Below are 24,776 nucleotides of genomic sequence, written 5' to 3'. Positions count from 1 at the left end.
AAGGTATGATAAACAGCAGTCTTTGAAAATGGTATTCCTGTTGGACCGGATTCTTTTAAAACTGATAGTTAAGTATGAAAATGGTAAAAGTGTAAGATAAACCAGACTATTTACAATGAAAAACAAATGTCGCAACGCGGCTCATTTGGCATTACATACAAATACCGAAAAAGTAAACGACACATTTAAAAGGTAAACTTAAATCAAATTAAAATTTAATACAAAACACACGCTTGGGGAAAAAACCAAAAAGCGAAGTCCGAATGTTTGGCCGAACGGCTTTCGTGTAGTCAAAAGTTCTAAAGTCTAAATGTAAAGACTGTCGACGCTGCTTTAAAACTTGATTGTTATCAGTATGAGGACACGTCAGTTCAAGATAAAAATAATGTCGCTGTTTATCACAAGGATATGTTGCTAAAAGAACGGTTACTTTCATATCGTATATCATATCATATATGACATTCCGGTTGACTTCCTGAAAATAATTACCGTTCACCGATTGAACAATCTTTTCCATCTGTAAAAATCGTAGTGAGTAATGCTTTATCAGATTTTTAAAGAAAACTGCACTAAGTTATGTAAACAAGAATTGAAAATTGCCAATGAGTTTTTACAGACCGGACACGAAAGAGAAATGTAGTACTAGTAAGGTTTGATAGACCGCACACAAATTGGTAAGAAAATGGTAGTAAGGTATGACAGACTCTTAAAACCAATGTAAGAGGTATGAAAAACAGTACTTCTTAGAAAATAACACATTTGTATTTGAGGTTTAATAGAACGGATTATTTATGATGTACCAGACTTGCAAAAAATATTGTGTAATATAATCCAGACTCTTTTGAAACTTAAAGTTTAGTATGGAAAAAATGATATATAATCGTCTAAATAATAGTCAACAATCACCCTTAAATTAAAAACGATGCGAAATATAACAATAAATAAGATAAACGTCTAAATATGTTTAACAACACCAGAAGATGGTAAAATTTAAATTGAATATTTCGGATAACAGATATCCTTCCTCAGCATAAAACTCATAAAACTATATGAGCATAAAACTCACAAAACTTAAGTTTTATATATATCTTCCCTGTATCATTACTTATATTTATCATGCAGTAATAAAGTTTTGCGCATTCAATTCAATAGAAATTAAAGTGCAATATTAGTAGATAATTCCATTTATATATATATATATATATATATATATATATATATATATATATAAACACTGCTCCATCTGTCAAATTGATACAGGGAAGATAATGTAAACGTATAGAATGGTCTGAAATCCGCGGGATTCGAACACGTGCGGCTGTGGCATCTGTGGCAACACAACCTGCATAAACAATATCCAGCGCCCTAGACCACTCGGTCATCTAGGCTATATAAAAATATAGCTTTGGCTGGCCGGGTTATGGTAGTACTTACTCATGTTCCTGTTTAACAGGATTTGTCAGCAGACATTGTGACATTGTTAAAAAAAAATTGATATAATTAATTGCCTATCGATTACATGTATATTGTATTTGTCTCAGGTAACTCCTGTCATTTTTTTTCTATTGTTTTTACTAAAGATAGGATAATTTCACTGAGTAGCTTGTGTCGTTCTTTCTTTCATAAAATTTGGACAATCAATCTTTTCTAGGTTGGATAAAACAACATTCTTATTGTATATAGACAAAGAACGAATTGATGTGAAAATATATAAAATTCCATACATGCCCTAAGAAAACGAACGGATAATGTTTTTTTTTTTAAATTGGTAACTTTAATACCAAGGATAATGCTTTTTTTTATTTCTAGATTATAAACATACCTATCACACAAGCATAACAAGTCCTGGATATCCTAGTGATTACTCGAACTACCTGAACAAATATTGGAGCATTGATGTTGGCTACCTAAACATAGCTGAAATCAAATTTACTAGATTTGAACTGGAGTCCTGCTGTGATTATGTAAAGGTAAAAATATTGGAAATACTAAATGCGTTTAAGTATATGAACGTTTGAACAATCAAACAGACAATGTTTTGAACTAGTTTGACACAAAAACTTCATCCGAGCAACAAACCGTCGATACACATATTGCCACACTGGGATACATTATTATTACGTTTGTTTCTTGCGTGTTTGGCAGTGTCTACTATTTCTAAAGTCTTTTGTTGGATTATTCAGGACACTTAACTTGACTTCTCCACTCCAGAAAAGCAAGTTTCTAAAACGCAACAGAGGTGGCTTTTGCTTTTTTATTCTCGTAAACATTTATTCATCTGCAATGTACACTCGTATTTAAAAAAAACTATCAATCCGAAAGTGTTCAGCTGGTATGTTACTAGAAAAGAAAACAGAGAATCAATGAATTTATTTCTGAAAGGCATACAGACTGGACTGGGTTTAACAGAAAATTACATATGTGCACAATTCATTCAAATTAGTGTCAAACAATAAATTAAAAAGTGTTTTATGTATAGAAAAAAATGAAGTTCTTTAAAATATATTTAACAAATTACAATTGATGTATTAGACATTTTGTTTGTGATTCTAGATTTATGATGGATCATCATCTAGTGCTTCTTTACTTGGAAGTTTTAGTGGAGAATCCCTTCCTCCTGTTCTACATTCTACTGGAAGATACATGTATATACAGATGACAACAGATGGGTCAAAAGTACGAGTTGGTTTCACAGCTAATATATATATATGGCGCAAGTTCGAATGATATAAAACACACTCCTATTAATATACATGCATAGCGAATGAAGCGGGAGGAAGTTTGGATAATGTAATTCCGTGCCTTACATCCACGCGGAAAAAATAAATAGAAAACATTTACTTCTTCCATCTTTATTCTTGAGGTGCATTTGTATGTTTTAGTTTAAATGATTACATACATTTTGAATATTTTTGAACTGTTACAATCCTTCACTTTAAAATGTGGACAATGCTTAGACGTCACAATAAAAACACTATTTCTTTTCTAAACGTTTTGTAAATCATATGAATAAATTATTCATGAAAAACTTACGCACGTAATTACAAGTATTGTAGGAAAGATGTAGATTACGTCAAGAACATTGATATGTTTTTATGGGAAAAAAATATGTTAGAACTTGGAGATTACACACCCAGGTAGATTTAAATAATAAAAAAACATTATAGTTTCTACAATAAACGTAGAGTGACACTTTTCTATTGTCATTATTATATAGTTTGTATGGAATAAAAACATTTTAACTGTACTTATCGAATTACCTTATCTCATTTGTCAAGATGGTTGACAAACATAAAACTATTATTGTAGACTGTCAACTTTTGTTGTGTTTTTTTCTTCATAGTTCTTTTGTTCCATTAAAATAGTCAAGGAGGAACATGCCGCAGAGAGTTACGAAGATTTGTTGCAAATGTTGTTTTTTAACATATATTTTATGTTCAGAACTTTGAAAAATATGTTACTTTCTGTAGAAGAATTATCAAGGAAACTAAGGTTATAGATGGAAAATCTCCTCAGGAATATGGTAGAGTAATCAAGGGAACCAAGGTTCTAGCGGTAATCAGAAGAACGTAATCCGGGGACAATGACCAGACATGGAAAATAGAAATACACAACAAAGAACATGAAGTAATTAAAATCTTACATACGAAGTAACAAAAGCTCCATTCCACTGAAAACTTTGAGCAATGACCAGGTGCACAGGTAGGGTAAGCCTCCTCTGCTTTTTTTAGAAACACCCGGGGAAATGTTCCACTAAACTTATGTATAAACTTCCCTTCCCTCCAAATGAAGATTCCTTGTCGTTTTACTATTTGTATCATATGCCACCTGGTTTTATTATTTTTTTTACTTCACTCCAATAAATTAGGTAAGATCAACATGAACTATAACAACAATCACAATCAAATTGTCTCAATAAAACATTTAATTCCAGCCATGGAACACCTCAACAAGCAAATTATAGAAAATAAAGAGGTATAGATATACTGTATTATCACAGTTACTGAAAGCGAGCTCAGAACTAATTAAAAAAATGATGAAACCATAAAAAAAAAATTAAAATAATCAGTCATTACCATTCAGACTGGGTATGGAGTAGCAGCGTCAAACACTAAATACATACACATTGATAAATTGCCATACAAAAAAATGACAAAGTTTTTAGGAGGGATGCAATCAGTGGTCAAATATCAACTCGGCGGGTGTTTCTAGAGAATCAGAGGACCGGTGCACCTGGTCCATGCTCCCAGTTTTTAGTGGTCTTTGTCCCTGGAGTGCATTCCTTTTATTACCGCTATTACATTGGTTCCCTTGATTACTCTATCTATATTTGCCAATAACCAGAATTAAAGTAATTGTGCCTTCAAATAATAACAGAACACATAATTTTCCAATTTCTTTTTTTTTTATGCATTTAAACACATCTTTACGCACACAATATATATATATAATGAAACTATTATATTGAAGACTTCTAACTGAGATATATGTACACTTATTTATCAGCCATAGCGTACTATAATTTTGCATCACTTTAACTTTAACTTGCTGTTCTTATGATATTCTGTTATTCTTTTAATTTTACTGTCTGGTACATTTTCAGTAATATTTCCAATTGCGAAACAAATGATTTTGATTTTGAAAACTATCATACATAGAGAAAATAATACACGAGATCTATCGTAGATGACTTAGTAAACAATTGATCTATATGTCTTATTCCAAGTATAACCAACCGTGTCCTTTATTTAACAGATGCGTAAATAAATACTCGTAGTCTTCCCTGAACACTCAAGAAAGATGATCTTCAAAATAATACCTTACACTTGATGTGTCACTCACTTCAAAACGTTCCATGGGACCACATGCGACACGTTCATTTAAAATTTGACCACTAAGGGAACACAAAATACTTTAAAATACGAGTTTTTATTTAGACATATGTAATGATAAAAACATATTTTCGAGACACTCACCAAAAGACAGAAAAAGACAGAAGTGCCACTTATCTTGTCGAATTTGGAAATCTTGCCATGAATGTTAAAAACACAGATTCCCACGGAGATTATGTCGAAAATAGGGAGTGTGGACTATCTTCAGAAGGACATTGTAACGTACTGACATTCCGAAATGTTGTTTTTTGCTTCCAAGACTGACGTCAATAAACAAAGGAATGAAAGTGAAACTGGTAGAAAATATTCTTCTATACACAAATGTATCACTAGGATCTTTATCATCACATCTTTGGTTCTTATGGTGGCTTTGGTAACGATTCTCGCAAGTGCAATTGATTCATCCTGTTCGGGTAAGTTAACAAATATTAGCTTTTGTGGCTTCATATTTCATGTATTTTTCAGTTACCATACAGGATTACGTTTATTGAACATTTAGATTTATTATTTGTGAAAAAAAAACAGGAACGTTTATATGAATGAATCAATCAATCAACCAAAAACGTCATGATTCTTTGTTGATTCTTTTTAAAGTTCAATTTACTTTACAAACGTTCAAAAATATTTCTTAAAACAAGACAATTACTTTATCAAACTTTTTTGCACCAAATAGTTGTCATTTGAATAAGCATTGAACGTAATACTTAAAACGTGAAAGTCACTTTATAGATGCAGATTTATAATGTTTAAACTTCAATTACCCTAACGATAACTATTCAAAAACTAGGTGTGCTATTTCAAGAGCAAACTAAAGGAATGAGCAACCGCATCTCTTCATGCACTGTCGAATTACTTGTTTAAACAAAAAAATAAAGAACTTTGGTAGGATATACATTTTGTATACATCATGATATCAAAACTCAGTACTGCTGTTTAATCACAACTGGTGCATTCACGCCACAATGGAAGAGGGAGTTTTAGAGCTGACAAACTGAAATTTAACACACTTTTGCGTTTGAAATGCCTGTACCAAGTCAGAAACATTGTGGTACCAACTATTTTGCCAGACTTATTTTAGACTTGACTTGATTTTAGATCGGATTAGTGTTCGATAATTTTGTTGTTACCTTTTTTTATGATAATCAAGTCGTTTTAATGATCACTTACTGAACACGAACAAACATTGTACATGACGCTCCCCGTTTCAAAAAAACATTCTCAATGAAAATTATTATGAATTTGTACATGATATATTAAACTTTTGACAATACTGTTATTTTTCATGTGGCCGTCTTGAAAATTGATACGACTTCACCATTTATATTTCTACCTCAATGTGTTTTCTTGCCTGTACAACCGCTACTGACAAAAAAAATATTTTGCATGAAGCTATCCCTCAATTTTATCCTGCAGTGGGCAAGTGAAAACACATGACATTTACTATACTAATTAATCGAACTAAGATTGGAGTTTTGAAAATTAAAAAAAAAAAAAAAGATTTGGATCTTACCTCGTATTGCCATTTGTAGATGCTCTTGCAGCTTGCACTTATACCACCCTTGTTCAGTTTTTTTCTTATATTGTATAATCCGTGTTTTGCATTAAATATTTCGTAATTGTTTCTAACACTTGTTTTGAAATATTATTATTTAATGATAATATTTAATATAAAAAAAATTGTTGCATAAAAAAACTGTTACAACAATATGTTTAAGGTTCTTGACTAACTGCCTTGTTTTTTATTTAAAGCAGGTTTTGTTTCGAAGAAATTTATCTAAACAACCAATTGAAACCTAACTTACTTGATGATGATGTTAATTCTTGATAAGAGCAGTACTGACCTTTAAGAACTTTAACCCTTCCAAGGAATTGGAACAAAAAAACAAGAAAAAACAAACACACAAAAAAAACAAGAAAAAAAAAAAAGAAAGGGAGCCATTAATTAAAGGTTATTAATAAAAAATAGTCTAAGGATACCATCGAGGCGAGATAAAACACATGTGTATATCGACAAATTGAAATAACCAACATAACACGTAGGAAAACATACATGTAAATGAACAACATAGAGGATAGGGATTTTGGGAAGCAGGGAATGGGGATTAGGGATAGTGAATGGGGAATAGGGATTTTGAATGATGACTATTCGGATACATATTTTTAATGTATAGATATCCATAAAAAGTAGTTGAAATCTAATTGGAAATAACAGTTTAAATGTTGAAAAAAAATAACAAATAGTTATAGTGATGACTTAAAATGTTTCAGTCATCGGATATGTTTTGTTTTTTTTTTTATAGATATGCAAAAAATGTCATTAAGTATTTTGATGATATAAATGTTCCAATTAGTGACCTGAATAATGAAGACACTAAAAACTTCAAAAGCACTTCATTGGATATTTAAAAGGAAACATTCAAATATTTCGAAAGCATGTCTGTTGTTCCGAACAACATATCGCAGAAAAAACTTAAATAAACTATTGGCTTTTCAATGCAGAATTACTGCTGCATTATTTGACTTAGACTTATTTTTCTCATTAGCATTTTAGCAACAAATTTCACTAGCTAAATGTATCTCTTCATTATTCGAGTGGACAAGATTTTTTATGGTGTGTTACTTTTCGACTTTGCTTAGTCAGTCATTTGGCAAATATACAAGTGTCGTGATGTGGTTAAATGGTTAATCAAACGAAATTTGGGTATTTCCACATGCTTTAAGGATAGTTTCAGTGATGTACCTTTATATCAACAGTGCAATATTTTCTTTTTAGATAAATATGATGGTACTGCATTAGTTAAACTAGCTAAATTATATATAAAAAAGGGCTTTTTTTCAAATACGTTATGAAATTTATGTATTTTGACTCTCCTGGAACTAGGAAAATGTGTTCCCAATGATCCATATACATCTAATATGGACATTTTTCACATAAAAAAATACTATCTTTTCATATTTAGAGCAATTAAATGGTACATTGTATCGCAGAAGTCAAAAATACTATATTATGTAAATATTGCCCCAATTTATGAAATTTCAATATTTTCATACATGTACTCCCAGCCCAGTCAAAATGTTTTCGCAATGTACCATGTATAATAAAAATAGACATTTTTCATGTCAACAATGCAATATGTTTTTAGACAAATAAGATGGTATCGCATTAGTTCAGCTAGCTTAATTATATCACAATAGAGTACTTGTTAGGAATTTTTATGAAATTTTGGTATTTTTATTTTCCTGGAACAAGAAAGATGTATTCCCAATGATTCATAAACAACAAATATGGACATTTGTCATATGAAAAGTACTTTCTTTTCATATTTAGAGCAATCAGATGGTATCGCATAAGTAAAAAATACTCTATTATCTAAAATTTGAGTATACTTTACCCCCATTTTATGAAATTTCAATATTTTCATACTCGGAGACCAGTGAAAGTTGTTTTTTGCAATGTACTATGCATGATAAAAATGGAGATATTTCATATCAACAAGCAATACTATCTTTTTAGACAAATAAGATGGTATCGCATTAGTTAAACTAGCTTAACTTCATCGAAATAGAGTGTTTTTATCCCACTAATCCAAATATGGGTATTTTAAACATAAAAATAGTTTCATTTATTTTATATTCATAGCCATATGATTGTATGTGTATGGTAAGAAAACTTAATCAAATTATTTTTTTTTTTTCGAATTTTTCTTCAATTTTAAGAACTGTCAACATTTTCATACTCCAAGACCAATGACAATGTTTTCGCAATTTACAATGTATAACAGAAATGAACGTGATTTTATAAAGATATTGGGTATATCGAATGCATACTACACATTAATGTGAAATTACATGTAAGATGTCAGCAATCAACAAAATACCACGAACACGTACACCATGTATATCAGGAATTATTATTAGTTTCCTTTTGCAAGTTAGATTCCGAAATATACAAATTACTGAGATGAGTACTTTACGATCATTCGTATATCGTGCTTTGTACAACGTGTTTCGAGTGGCTTCGTGTATCGTGTGCTTCGTGTGCATGGGATTGACAATGTTACACGTTGCAGGAGATGTAAGATGTGTAGTATAAGCGAACAAAATGCTAAAGATGCATGTTTGGACCTGAAATAAATGTAGTGATTTTGACAAAGGAAGGCTTCATTTTCGTGATTAGTAATTTGTTTTGTTTTCACGGACACACAAATTATCCTATGATGCCTTCATTTTAAATACATGTGATTTTGAAAAGGCTTCATTATCAGCAGACTACTGCAGCAGAGTCCCAAAGTTGTATTATATTCAAATTATATATTTTAACACCCAAAGAGCTAAATGAAGTTTTGATATGACACCTAATCGTCAAATGCTATATTACAGATAGACCTTCCGATCCAGATACAAGTAAAATTCTTTTCAACTCATTATTGAAAATGTATAGAAAAAAAAATCTAATTATGTAGGGTGTTGTACGCATTTACAGATAGTTCGAGTTGGCTTACGATAGACAAATTATTTTATTAAATATAAGACCCTTCTAACGTGTAAAAAGGTACAGCATCATATATGAGTCATTTCCGAAAAGGGATGTACAACATGGGTGAGGTCAATTGCTTTAGATTATATAGAGGTATTCTTATAAAGTAATACTATTACAAAGACATTGAAGGCCCCGAAACCTGTCATTGTTTTAATTGCACTGTTCTATGTTTTTTTTGTTTTTTGTTTTTTTGTTTGTTTTTTGTTTTTTTTTTCTTCGATTACTCTTATTTGAGCCAATGGAATAATTACAAGTACGAATTATATAGAGGTATTCCTGGCGATTTGTAGAATGGCGCTGCGCCATGCCGTGCACTCAACCTCGCCATGCTGCCCCCGGGAAGCGCAATTCGATTGCCTCCCTGAAAATCGTAATTGTCCTCAAATCAACCAACACGTGCCTTACACACGTGCCGTAATTGCCTCCTTAGACACGACAAGATAATCAAATTATGCCCCGGGCTTCCGTTGACCAGTGGATACTAATTAATTGTCATAAGGTGTATAAACAGTTCTGTCAAAAATTAATGTGATATATTAATTGAAAAATAAACAAATCGTTGCTGTCACTATGTGACATCTTCTTGAAGCTTCACCAACTTGTACTCATTGTTCATCTATCTAGTCTACTTATAACATCTAAAATGTCTAAGAGTGAATGACGTATGAAAGACCTGAAAAACGCTGTTCTTCACATTATCATCTCCTATTCCGTAAGTAATCATACAAATTATTCATATCGCTGATCTTATAAATAAAAAAATGACGGAACCAAACAGTTGTCCATTTAGATCAGAAAGTTCGATTTTTCTCCTTTATAAAGCAGACGGGTTGTAATTATTTTTAAATTACATATATAATAATAATATTTCTGAAACAATTTTACTTGGATATTTTTCAAGTGCGCTGTTTCGTGTACGATAAATACGGTAACTCAGCGTCTCAATAGTTGAATTTTCCAACATTTTTAAAGATGAATTATTTAGATAATGATACAAAAAGAAATGAATATCAATTAAAATAACTAATGAATTTGATCAAATTGGCGTTTATTTTAGTACGTTTTATTGTTTTCGTAATTCTTAATGACTGTTCGTCATACTTATTTCTTTTCTTGCATAATACGTCCTGTGAATTTTAGAGATAGACCATATCTGCAAGGTATTGTGTATTTTTGTTTCCATGTTTAAAGGAAAATCAAAATGGAAACTTTTATCGTTAGTGATTTTACGTGCATTTAAATAAGTAACAATGTAGGGACATATTTAATTATTCAAATTGTTTTATACGGTACGCATTTTGCAAAAAATAAATGCCTCCAATGACATTCTAGACAATATATTATTTAAAAATTATATTTTGAATTTTATTTTTAATTTTAATCGTAAAATAATATCACATCAGTCTCAGGATTTGTTTTATCTCGTAGGTCAGGAGACGAGACATCCAGAGTTTCTAATATTGACAAAGAGTCGACCCCACTAACTCTCCCGTTGTCCACTCATCAACCTACACAACCTCAGTATCCACTCCAAGTAAATTTAATAGTGGCCACAAGGAGGGACGGTCGGAAACCTACAAAGACAGATTTCCATGGGCTTGTCCAGTTACCCAATATAAAGATGACAGTGTACCAGTTGTTGATGTTAGGTGTACGCTTTGTAATAAACACAACACAAAAGGTTTGAATGGAAGTAATACGTGGAATGACCAGCCATGTACAACCGTCCGTCTAGATATTTTACGTCATCATGAGAAGTCGACCCAACATCAGTCCTTGCCAGAGACGGTAGAGGAAGACACAGTCCTAAGTTTAGAAACGCAATAGCCGCCGGTCTTATGATGGACGAATGCACCGATATTGCAGTTAGGAAAGAACTTGTCCATTGTGTAATAAGCAATGGTGTTCCTGAGACATTGTATATAATGACCACACAAGTTCCAGATGGTACTAGAGAATTCATCGTTAGTGCAACGATGGACTACTTGGAAGAACAAAATATTCCAATCACACATGTCACTTCACTGACTACAGATGGAGCCGCAGTGATGACAAGTAAAAAGAAAGGTGTGGTGACCAAATTGAAAGCAAGAAATTCAACAATCATTGACATTCACTGCACGAATCACCGGCTGGCTTTAGCTGCTAAGGACAGTTTTGAGTCGATCCCAGAATTACCTGCCGTGGACGAGACTCTTACAGCGGTGTTTAAGTATTATCACAACAGCGCTGTTCGGACTAACTCCCTTCAAGAGATACAACAAAATGACCACCAACGAAACTTTGACGAGACACGCAGCACACACTCCTTGGTTAAGCCACGCAGCAGGTGTTAAAGCCGTTACAAAGTCGTACGCGCCGCTATTGATTGTCTTAGAAAATGCTGTTTCAAAAGGAGTAAAACCAGGTTAAACTCACATCCAACGGCAAGCGGCCGAAAAACAGCGAACTGACCGACCCAATACACAACTTTATTGACAACTGAAAGAACAATACTAGTGACCGACTCTCAAAGTCCGAGTGGTGCATTCAGCGTACTAGATGTGCGCCAGATGAGCGACGACAACGTAACTTTCTTCGGAGAAGAAGAAATATCCATGCTTTGCACTAAACATGGAATGGACGAGGAGGCTGCACCATCTAAATGGTTGGACAAGGAGTCTTTGTTCCTACCAGAAATGGAGAAGTGCAGTATTCCAAACCTTCTTGCAAGTTTGGGTGAACGGAGGCCATCTCTGGCAAAAATGTACCCTAACATTTAAAAAATACTTGGCGTGGCTTCATAATTTGCATTAGTTCCAGCGAGTGCGAAAGGATTTTCTCGAGAGTAAAACCATGTATTAAGAATCACCGGAACAAGATATCTGTCCCGAATCTGCACCGAATCTTACTTGTGGAGATAAATGGCGGCGATGCATTTCCTTTTTGTAGCGCAGTAAAAAAGTGGATCAAGAAGCGAAATAGCCGATTATTTAATTGACAATTTCGAGTTTAGATTCGAACTGGCGGATGTTTTAAATAATCTATGTTCTTGGGACAAATTACTATCATGGCTGTAGACAAATTATTCAAGATTTACTTTTGTTTATGCTCACTTTTTAGTGAACCACTTTTTGCGTTGTTCATTTTATTTCGTACACTAGTTGTTAACACTTTTCCGTCTTCTCTTTGTAATGTTGTTTCCTTTCTTTTTTAATATCAGTTGTAAATGTGAATGTCAGTGATTGAGGATCAGAACCTTTGATGAGTAACTAAAATTTGAGTGATCTATATATATATATATATATGTACTATGCAATTATGTATGTGAGATTACAATTCATGTTTATCACGTTCCCTGTATGTATGTATGTATGTATGTATGTATGTAAATGTGAGAATGTCCGTGGCTGTTTGAACACTACTTTTATCATCTTTATTAAAAAGTATATTTTTCCTTATGCACTTCCACCTACAAAAGATCTAAAAATAGTCTTTATACTGTTATCAACCATTTCTTGAAAAAAAAATAAGCATTTTCCTATAAGTAAATAGAACATGAACTTAAGAAAAAATACATTTAATAATCAAAGGATGTACAAGTAGAAGAACTCAAGAATTATGTTCAAGAAAACAACACTAGTATTTTATTGAATGATAAACAGACTGCTAACATTCAATGGTAATGTAAAAAAATAACTGGATAAAAGGGCTGTCAAAGCTAACATTAAAAGGACCAATAGATCTGAACAATAAAATGAGAGAAGATTTAAGGATGTGAAGGTGCCCTGAAACATTGTCATTTCACGAAAAAATGCCCCCACAAAAAACATTTTACCATGCCTTGGAAAAATTCTGACGAAAACACTATTATACCATATGTATTTTGAAATAAATGTAATATCATATACGAATAATGATTACGTTCAAATAAAAATAACTCAGGCTGACTTGTGCGACGATATTCACCAAAACATCTACAATGATACAGAATACAAACACAAAGCAAAAAAAATAAATGAATAAATAAATAATATAAAATAAGGCACTATCGATGAAATCCAGTCAATCTATTCAATTACAGTTAATAATCACCCTACCATATGTGAGCGCGTTCAAATTTTCTGGTAATGTTTTAACTCAAATTCAAGAATGTTCTGATGTATATACATAGATGTACATTGATATTGTGTTGCATGTTTTGTAGTTATTTATATTTGATTTGTTTATTTTTTTATAATCCCCAATCATTTTGGCACTTTTCACACTTTGTAAATCATGAATCTTTGTTGAATTGACTGATATCGAAAGTTGTTTTATTTGGACTCCTTTTTGACTTTTTTTATGGTCGTCATCTTGAACTCGTGGATCGTTATGGTGTATGGTTCTTTGTTGTGCATGTCTGTTTTCCATGTCGGGTGTTTGTCCCTGGATTGCATTCTTTTGATTGCCGCTATAACCTTGGTTCCCTTGATTACTCTTCCATTCGTGTATGTAAAAAATGTTTATATGTCTACAACCATTCACTACGAATATCATTCATATTTCCGATTATTGAAATTTTCGTAAAGCATTTTGCAGACAATTCAATTACAAAATGGTATGACTTATTGAGACGTGAAACTTGTCTATTTGTATTTAAATTCCACGATGAAACTGCAGTGCTCAAGAATGAACATTGACATGTGTCGCAGAGAACGATCTTGCTTTGTAGTCAATCCATTGCTTTAAATTGTTTAACAGGATAAGATTTGCTATCCTGTGCTAATTAGTTTGAATTAATGTTAAAAAAAAATATGCTCTGCTATCGTCTATCAAATTACTCATACGGTCCACCTACTTGTCTTAGGCTGGATACTTGTATCATTACTGTTTTTGCTTTGTTCTAGGTAGACAATTTAAACAAAATTCAAAACGGAAAATGTATAATCCAAATTTCTACACGTAACAACTTGGTTCTCGTGTATACAGTTGTATAATACAGGTTACTTGAATATTCATTCCATTCATAATACGACGAAGGTACCAAATGTTGAGCTTACACAAATATCCCGAAGCCCGTTTATAAAATAAGGTACTATATACGTTGAACCATTCTAATTGTGTTATTTGGTGTTGGTCTTATTGACCAAATAATAGCAAAAAAAAAAAGAACACTTAAACTAGAACATTTTCCCTAAGGTAGCCTAAATCCGCACACAGTCGACGTACTATCATATTTGGTTGTAAATCAACATATAACTGGTTCATTTGAACAAAAGCCATTACGGATTATACTGTACGAACACTCATTCAAACATCCCATGTTCTACAATAACTGCAGTTGCATATCAATCTGGATAATATGTAGATTTGTAGATTACTGAAACTATTATGATTAATACTTTTTAAATAAAGCTTCTTAAACTGTTAAATTGTATCAACCTGAAAATACACTTACGAAAACAAACACAATTGATTGTAGTAGATACCATTTATCATCGTTGCAACTGTATAGTAATAAAATGCATAATATAAATGAATGGGTAATGCTTGCAGTTTATATTACATTGGGAATTATATAATAGTTTTAGATGAAATAATAGTCCAGTACTATCTTGCCTTTTCAATTTTACTGAAAACGAGTCTCGTTTCCTTTCTGTAATTATTTTTTAAACTATGCAGAAGTATTTCTACGGGAGATCAAAGGGGAATTCAGAACCATTTGTAAATGTATTCATAATGCATTTGTACATTTACTATTAAACGCAATTTAGTAATATGAAAATCAGATAGGCCTTATAAATATAAACATATATAATTAACTGAAAATGCTTAAAAATCAAACGTTTGTATCATTTTTGATATTTAACTTTTGTTATAACATATATATATATATATATATGAAAATAACTGTAAAATTAACATAAATATGATTAGTGTACCATCAATTGAATTATTTTACTGTGGGTATGTTATATGCATCTATCATATTAAAGATAAAACATCCTCACATACATATTACATTTGATAACATCGTCTCGCTTACACTATACCACTAATTTAATTATGCAGTAACGAGAGTGAGTAATTTTTTACAACAGTTTTGGTAATTGAAAAAACAAAATTGAGTTGCGTTATTGCCATATTATATTTCAAAAGTCATATTCATTAAGTGATTTACCGTATTAAATAGCCCCGTGCAGGTCCGGGTGTTAAAGGAATAGGCCTGCAGCAGCGCTAAGCGTGTCGTAAAAGGCGACTTAATAGTGCTCAGAACCCTAGCCGGGGACTAGGGCGCTCTGCCCACAGAGCAACTAGGATGTGTTCCCCAGGTGGTGGAATGGGGTTACCCTGGCGTGTTGCATGCTGGGGTTGTCAGGCTATAATACGGAAAACCTGACCGCAAACCATAGTGGTGCACCGTGTTGGGAAAGATGCCACGTTCCTCGCACGTTAAAGAACCCTACTGTGGTATTCTCCCGGAGTAGGAACCATAAGGCTCCGCCACAGGAGGCTAAATTACCCGACCCAACTCACCTCTCCCTATTTCCAGTGGCAATCAAAATTTGTCGCCCATTGTCCTTGTGTCCCATCACATTTTCATTTCATCATCATTTCATGTTCATTTTATAATCAATTTCATGTTCATTGTCTGGAATTGTTTTCCATTGGGATCAGGTGTTCAAACACACTTTTGATAAAGTCAGTTATTACAAATTAGCATCATTACATAAGATGTTCCGTATTAGGTTCAGTAAACCTATATAATTCTTTCTTTACCATTACACCATTAAATAAATCAAATAATGCATGTTTCAGAAAATAGGACTGAAAGTATCAGGCAGTTTGTTATAAAAACCAAATGAAAGTAAAACTTGATAGAGACCGTGGAAATTTTAAAATCTAGAACATGATGCTGGATTAATATTTTAAATGATATTGTTAATGGGGTAAGATAGGGTAGGATAGCAAACATTTTCTACAAGTGCATTTGAATACATGTGTTTACTTACATAAACAATACCCATGCACACTTGGATAATTAATGTGCAACGATAACACTAAGAATACACAAAACTTTAAAACTTCGAAAGACATGTTGACTTCGTTTATTGCATCCCTCTTACTTAAACACAAATTTCAAATCGCATTTTTTTTTATTTTTTAAAGTCCTTCAAAGTATTCCCCTGATACATCTACACATTTAATAAGTCTAACAATCCACTTTTCTAAGGCTGTTTTATAGTCACTTTGTGGTACACTGTCCGTTTCATGAACGTTAACACTCCCGATTGCTGACAGGCTTTAAGTCGCCTCAAAAGGATTCAGCAAAAAAGTCAAAGGGTACTAGAGCTAGACTGTCTGAGGATGTGGCAAAGGTTTAATATTGTGCACCTCTAGATAGTCTGTAACAATGGCAGACTTGTGCGCGTGTGCAATGTCATGAAGAAACTACCACGGGTAGCAGTGCGTGAATGGACATCATTGTAGTGTTTAACCCCTTCCGGCAGAACTGTTGTAGCATAAAAGTTTTCTGCAACAGCAGAACCTTTCGGGACAGGAATTTAAGCAACAGCTCCCTTGGCATAATATATAGGGCATACATTACTCTCTTAATGGTCTTAGTTCTTCTTGCGAATTGAGGTCGTTCACCATTTTCTCCGATCCATACCTTGCTATCTGCTTTTTAATCTGGTTAAAAAAATAAATCCAAGTTTCATCTCCTGTTACAATTTCATTAAGTCTGCGAGGATAACTGTGCTCGTATTTTCAAGAAGTTTTTTTTTACACAATCTACCCGGTGGTGTTATTGTTCATCAGTGAGTATACTGGGTACCCATCTAACACAAACCTTGCTTAACTTCAGCTTTTGTTTCAAAATTGTAAAGACTGCTGACGAATCTATCCCTGAATATGAAGCTAACTCTTCAATCGTATATCTTGCATCTTAAGCAATCAGTTATCTCACAGTATCCATATCTTTTTCCTTTAAAAACGAAAAGTGGCCGTCCCCTTCTTGGGTGGTCTTCTATGGCCTTGCGTCTTGACTGAAAACGATGAAACCAACGTAAAACTGTGGGATAAGACAGGGCAGATGTGCCGTAACCTTTATCCAAATCATTTTTCTTATTTCGGTGGCCGAACTTCCTAACACCGCCCATATTTTACAATAAGCCCTTTGTTCAACCATAAAATCTTTACGGTTGCCAGCACCATATATGTCACTGTATAATACTATAATACAGCGCAAAATGCTCAGTTGTTAGAGTTGAGCATGAAAAGTCCTTGCAGCAATAATAAGAATATTTAGAAAAAATAATAGAGATGTTCATAGATATCATTTTGTGTAATAGAGTGTATTAATAAAAACACACGAGATCAATATTCAGAACTTTGCAAATACCACTCGTACTTGAATATCAACTTTTATAGTAATTTTGTTATTTATTTAGCTCTGATGTTCATACTATTAAGGAAGAGTTGACGAAACCTGATAGAACTTCAAAAGAAGATACGTTTGTATAATGTCTTTGATTTAATCGGTTACTTTTGAGGATAAATGTTCAACGACAAATAAGATCCAATAATCATTGAGTTTATTTTACTCTATGGTCACATCTAGTTAATTAGGTCACTGTTCACCGCATTTCAATCTAAGCTTATTGGTGATGAGAAGCACCAAATTTGTTTAATGCTTTGAACCAAAGTTTTTATCTCAAATAGTTTAATTTTCTGTTTAAAGTTTTGCCATGGCTTTAATTGATAAAACAAAAGGCATTTAATGCAACGACTCTTTTACTAAGTATCACACTGCATGCAATGTAATTACACGGGAAACCACGGTTTGATTATGCAATTCAGAATGTTATTTTGTTGATCGGCAGCCATCATTTATACTGCAGCATATGTTTGTATTCTTTTTGAATAAATAAAAAAAAACGTATTCGATATTAGCACATAACAACAAGACAAAGAAAACAATTAATTTATTGTCTTTAGAAGAGAGGCTGAAAGACAACGACTCTGAAGTCATGTGATAAAAATGTCATTTACATCGTTATTATACCTGAATAAAAATTATAAAATTCATCAAGTTATATGTCGAAGCTGCACAATTTGCTAACAATATCTACTATGTACAAAACTGTCGGAAATGTGTCTGTCCTTCTCCATGTCATAATTTTGTTATCTACATAACGAAAACAGATGTGTTCAATGTGTCATATTTCCTTCTTTCGTCAACTTTTTGTGAGCAACCCGTCGGGTATTTCTAGAAAAGCAGAGAAGTTTACGTTATCGATGCACCTGGTCCATGCTCCCCAGATTGACGAGAAAACAAAATTTCTATCCAAATATTGATTTAAGTTCGTAATGATGGCAAAATGACACTGGATTCGTGTCAAAGGGTTAACTGAACGTAGTAAACACATTCTACCAATGTGTTGTATTTGAGTTTCGATTGACCTGTGATGAGAGTCATGCCACTTATAAGTTTTATAGATTTTTAACGACTTTTCTGTAAATATTTTTTTGTCCATAAATGCACAACTAGAACTTCTCAGTTATTATCCATTTTTTGTTTAGTATATACAATTGGTGATTTCTTATATTACTTTTTGTCAGACATGTAAACGGAAAATTGGAAAACCAATCTGTATGTAACAAACATTATAAAATAAAGTATATAGACAAACCGTGGCATTTCTTGTCTATTCTATATAAGCCAGACAGACTATTAGAGGACTCCTCTGGATACGTCGAGGTGATTAATGGATTTATTATTGAAATTGAAAGTCGTAACTGTGTCTACGAAGTTCTTAGGGAATAAATGACGACAGATCTGTTTTTTAAACATCCGTTTCACGTACATATCCTTGGGGTATCCTCAATTAAAATGTGTATATAATATACAATTAAATCAGCTTTGTGCTCATTCACTTTTGAAAGAGTAATCGAGGGAACCAAGGTAATAGCGGCAATGAAAATAATGTACTCCAAGGACAAAGACCCGACATGGAAAACAGACACACACAACAAAGAACATAAAGTAACTAAAATCATACATACAAAGTAACAAAAGCAAATAAGCAACTCGAACTCGAACCAAAAACTGGGAGCATGAACCAGGTGCACCGATAGGGCAAGCATCCTCTGCTGCTTTTCTAGAAACACCCGCCGAGTTGCTCATAAAAAGTCAAGTCCGGGGTAGACAAACGAGGAAAGGAAATCTATGACCCGTTGAATAAATCAGCCTCCACGGTGCAGATGGATGAAAAAAAGAAAAACTGAACTTGAAAAAAAAATCAATCGTCTTTGCAAACTTGCGTAAGGTGAGAAGTATGAAATTGATATGTTTCATGCCATGACTTAGATAATTCACGCTTTATACATTATTTTATTGAGCGATATTTGAAAGTATATCGTAAAGCAGTCTTGAAAATCCATACACCCTTACTCAGAAGTAAATTCAAATTTCCTAACCCAAATGGTCTCATGGTAATGTACTTAGCATACGTGTGGGTTTTATTCCTGGCGGAGTCGCAATCTAAAATTTTCAATCATCACTTCTCAGTCAAGTAAAAGACATATAAGACATATATTTATGATTGGTTTACTAAGAGACAGTAGGATGTTTGTGAGTGGGGTGACGTGCCTACATCTCTACCAGCGGGCTGTTGCTTTTCTAAGTTACTTTGATGACTATACGTGTTAACATTGTATTGGACTAGAACAAACATTGTCCGTTCGAATGTTCTCTAAACTGATTATAATTTGTGTCACATTACGTAAATCCTTGATAATTTATTGAATCAAACAAGACCTAACATTGTAGACAAATAATACAATCGATTGATCAGTTTTAAGTATATTCGAGTTGACTTGAATATGTTATGTGTACCTTCAATTATAATATTTTTTGAATTCCGATACAAAAGGAGTTATGGAAAAGCTGCACTTTAGATAGAAAACTGTAATTATATAATTTATTTTTTATACTACTTAAAACTAATTACTCGTTTTACATGAGTTGGACAGTGCGAACAAAAGGACATTGTTTAAATGATCTCTTGTAAAAACACATATTCGTTTGATCATCAACATTATAAACAATTTATAAGTTCGATGCATCTGAAAACTGATATCACATAAAACGCTTTATTGTTTAATATTTAGTCTGCAGTGTGTAGGGCGAATCTTGTATCAACGAATAACACGTATTCGGCGGATCATTGAGATTGTTAACAATTTATAGGTTTGATGCATCTGTAATTCAATTATTCTTGACAGTGTCGTAGCACAACGAAAGCGTTTTCTTTTCAATAGATCCTAGAAAAACTGAATACCGTGTATAATTTCAAAAAAAAAACATCGTTGATTTACCACCTTATTTTCACATTTGTCTAAAATAACAAAATTCAACAAGATAACTGGTTATTCCTTTTCGAGTACATCTTTTGGCATCTTTATTTTTTGGGGGATAAAAGTAATAAATGTTTAAAAAAAACAAAGCGTGCTTTAATACAATCATTAACATTATTCAAACTATCCACTGCTGTAGAAATGTCGTGTATTGTTTTGTATTTCTTTTATATTGGGTCTACTTGATAACGACAGTTTTTTTTAAATAGTTTGACAATAGCCTTGACGTGTAAATTAAGAGTTAAAAAATTCGACCCGCCTTTAGCAAAAATATTCTCTTACTATTATATACCCTTTCAGATACAAATTTGTTTCAGAAATGTAATGTTGTGTCCTTACAAAAATTCTTCTAGCGCCTACTAGAAGAAATGCAATTATCTCCCTTTAACAAACTTTTACAATGTTATCAGCATTCTTCAGGAAATTGATGCATTTGATTAGTTGTAAAATAAAACCCCGGATTATTCTTTGGTACATAATAAACGTTAATTTAAAAAAACCTATTAAATCAGTGTTGTCCACATTTTTGCTATGATTATTTCGTGTAATGTAATTGAATGAGTGTACAATCCACATTGAAGTTTGGTTTCGTACATAAAGCCTACTGCTCATCACATATTGTATACTTGATCTTACATGTCTAAGAACAGTGATGTAGTTATAAATATATTTTTAAAATCCCTGTAATTAGAGTTTCCCTAACAACTAATGTATGTTATGAGATAAATTTTTACTGATACTGTTAAATAATGTAGAATACGTTGCCGTCATTTTTACCATGCTTTTAAATATGGAAATAATCTTAAACTGATCTGCAAGTATCTGCTAAACGTACCGACACTTGTACCGATCAATCATAGTCCTTTAGGATTTCTGAAGAATTGTCAATAAAATAAACATGTTTGTGTTGAAGGCAAAACATGTGTGTACGGTTACCTTTCGAGGATTTTATATATTTCTACTACTTCAAATACCTTGAAGATGCTACTGACACTGAAGTCAGCCTCATATCTCACACTTAAATATAGATGGTCTGGAAAACTACTGACCAAACTATACTACAAATGCGATGACTTTTTATTCTGGATTGTCAAATTTCCTTTAATTTGAGGAAATGTCCACCTGCGGATGGAGTTTACATGTCACAACTCATATATCATACCAGAGCCTTCCATAACTATGCATACTTTTTGTATCGCCCCAAACTACTTACAATTAGGCATTTGGCACAGGGTTATGTTGCAACAAGATTGAAGTCATCACTAGAGAATTTTTATGGTCATTATCATGAAGTCGTGGATCCTGACAGTGTATCCATGTGTTTAATGTGTTATAGTGTTCCTTTTCTTATTTTTCTTATTTGTCTGCCATGGACTTGACTTTGTATGAGCAACACGGCAGGGGATGCCTACTCTACAAGTGCTTTTGGTCCATGCTACCAGGTTTTTATTGAAGTTTGAGTTGCTCATTTACTTTTGTTACATTGTTTGTATTATCTTTATTATTATTATTATTGTTATTATTATTATTATTTTGTAATTGTATGTTCTTTGTTGTATGTGTCTGTTTCGAAATGTTCCAACTATCGTAAAATGAATATCTGGAAATGATATAATACACCTATTTCATTATATTTTCATTGCTTCGATAGACATATTAATAGCTTTTTACTAGGAGTAATACAAAGTACTCTTTAATACACGTAATTGAATTGCGGCGTTGGAACTATCAACAACCCAGCGCAGTCATGTCGAATAAAAGTTTCGAAGATAGATCAATGGTATTGAAAGAAAGGTTATGCTAATGGATTGTAACTATTAATCATTTTGAAATTATTCTATTCCCGTTAAACAAAATACTACTCTCGACTTTAAAGTTCCTGAAAAAGTCAAGGATTTGCATTTCATACGAGTAATTCTTAAAGTATTCTAATAATATCCATATTATTTATTCTTAATAATGGTTTCAATAAAACCGTAATTGGCACATAATGTATATGATATTACAATGAATACTTATGGAACTTAACTTCATTTATAATTTACTCGATTAATGTTTTCAAACGATACAACACTACGTGATTCTTCTACTTAATTTCAGATTACTGGAGTGCAACTACCCATAAGGTCAGTTACCGGCGTGTATCCCATTACACTATCATTTATTCCGGATACGATTTGTCGCAGATATTTGATATGTCTGAAATAAAATGATAGCATGAACAATAAGATAACTGTAAATTCTCCAACAAAAGGATTATTTATCGTCTTTTCGCTAAATAATTGAGGGTACTGATCATGTTTGTTAGAACATTACAAGGACAATGTCCATTCGATATAAATCTCTACAAAATAATCCATCAGACGCAATAACAAGATATATCAGTCCTACTATTTCGACATTAACCGTCCGAAGTGACTTATCCTTTAAAGGAATACACGTATCAAAAATAACTTTACAAGAACATTACTGTTATAATGTCTGAATAGAATAAGAATTAATTTTCAAAGGCAGATTCATTTTTGCTTTGTTACCTTGTCTTCCTACCTGTGACCTTAACTATTCCTTTCAATATACGTTATGACTGATAAATTACTCAATTTGCTTGTTTTCCAAGGGTGAAAAAAGTCGTAAAACACGTCGTAAACAAATAATTCGCTTTTGTGTGAAATAGTAGTGAGGCAAGAACATGCTCTCAAATATCAATTCATAACGTCCTGAAATTCGAAAGTAGTTAGTTTGTAATAACTTGCAGTCGGATTATTCAAAATAAAATTACATTATGATTAATAAATTTGCAATGTGTTGAACAAAACAGTTACGTAAAGAACATCTACAGGTACATGTACAACGAACAAGTTCATTCAATTTATACTCAACTATATAAGAAATATTTAAGTGTAGGTGTTAATTGATGTGACGACATAAGTATTTATGAATTTCCATAACAAAAAAATAGATAATAGCACTCATTGATCTGATAAAACAAAAGTAAATCTTATAACCTTAATTTGTAGTGCTATATTTTATCTGTGACAATATCACTTCAGCACCTATGTATAGTATTTTCATGTCACAACGTATACAGAACTTGCCTGATGTTGGATATGATCGATATGGTAAGCCATATGTTAAGTAAATGTAAATGTAAATTTGACCGGAAATGACCTACGCGTAAAAATTAAAAATTAGATATAACAGTAATGAACAAGATAGATGCTGGCAAATAAAGATTGGCAATAAGCCTGCACTCCACAGTTTAGTTTAGTTTCGCACTTTTGGCTAGGGATGAAAAATGACATAAATGGAAACCGGTGGTTGCTATAGTGATTTAAAAATGAAGAATCTATTGTTGATAAAACATTTTCTGCATAAGGGGACTTTTAAAAGTATTTTGCAATGTTTTATATATTTTCAATGTTGAAGGGGCTTTTTTCAATGACAATTTGACTTCATTGTGAAAGTGAAAGTAAGTCAATTTTTTACCATGCTAAATTTAAGAAGTGGATTACAAAGTGAAATAGCTCAAAATCTAACCAGCGATGCTCATATGAGGAAGGGGTTTTTGAAGGGAAAAGTTTGAACAGTTTCAGGGATTGAAATAAAAATTTCAGATATTTTGCGGGAAATATGATATTTTTAAACCTGATTTTATGAACTTTTTTGCAAATTTTCGCATATTTTTGCATGGTGTCTATGGTAACCCTATATGCTGTGGGTAATTTTTTTCCAGAAAATGTTTACTGCATCCTGAAGGCCTTGGCTCGAGCTATTTCTAGATATATATATTTACAGATGCTTGACAATTTTTTGAATTCATAAATGTTACAAAGCATCAGATTACAAGACCTAAATTAGGCAGTTCTACAATACTGTGGAGTGCTGGCTAAAAAGTCGTGCATTATGAAATTAATTTATTGTTACACGTTTTTGTTTACACAGAGTAGTTTTTATGTGAGCAG

The 24,776-nt window shown here is 32.5% G+C and overlaps 1 protein-coding gene across 1 annotated transcript; it reads left to right on the top strand.

The window, feature by feature from the left end:
• Positions 1 to 1,799: 1,799 nt before the first annotated feature.
• On the top strand, positions 1,800 to 3,028 carry LOC148598714 (dorsal-ventral patterning protein tolloid-like; the record flags this gene model as incomplete). Its single annotated transcript, XM_088560011.1, has 2 exons — positions 1,800 to 1,970; positions 2,554 to 3,028. Coding segments are annotated over 2 exons (345 nt in total), but the record flags the coding sequence as incomplete, so codon positions are not given.
• Positions 3,029 to 24,776: the final 21,748 nt, after the last annotated feature.

This window comes from Perna viridis, chromosome 14 (assembly GCF_037379345.1).
Source record: "Perna viridis isolate PV_CMFRI_1.1 ecotype Kerala chromosome 14, ASM3737934v1, whole genome shotgun sequence".
Classification (NCBI taxonomy): domain Eukaryota; kingdom Metazoa; phylum Mollusca; class Bivalvia; order Mytilida; family Mytilidae; genus Perna; species Perna viridis.
This window is presented reverse-complemented; position numbering and strand designations above follow the sequence as displayed.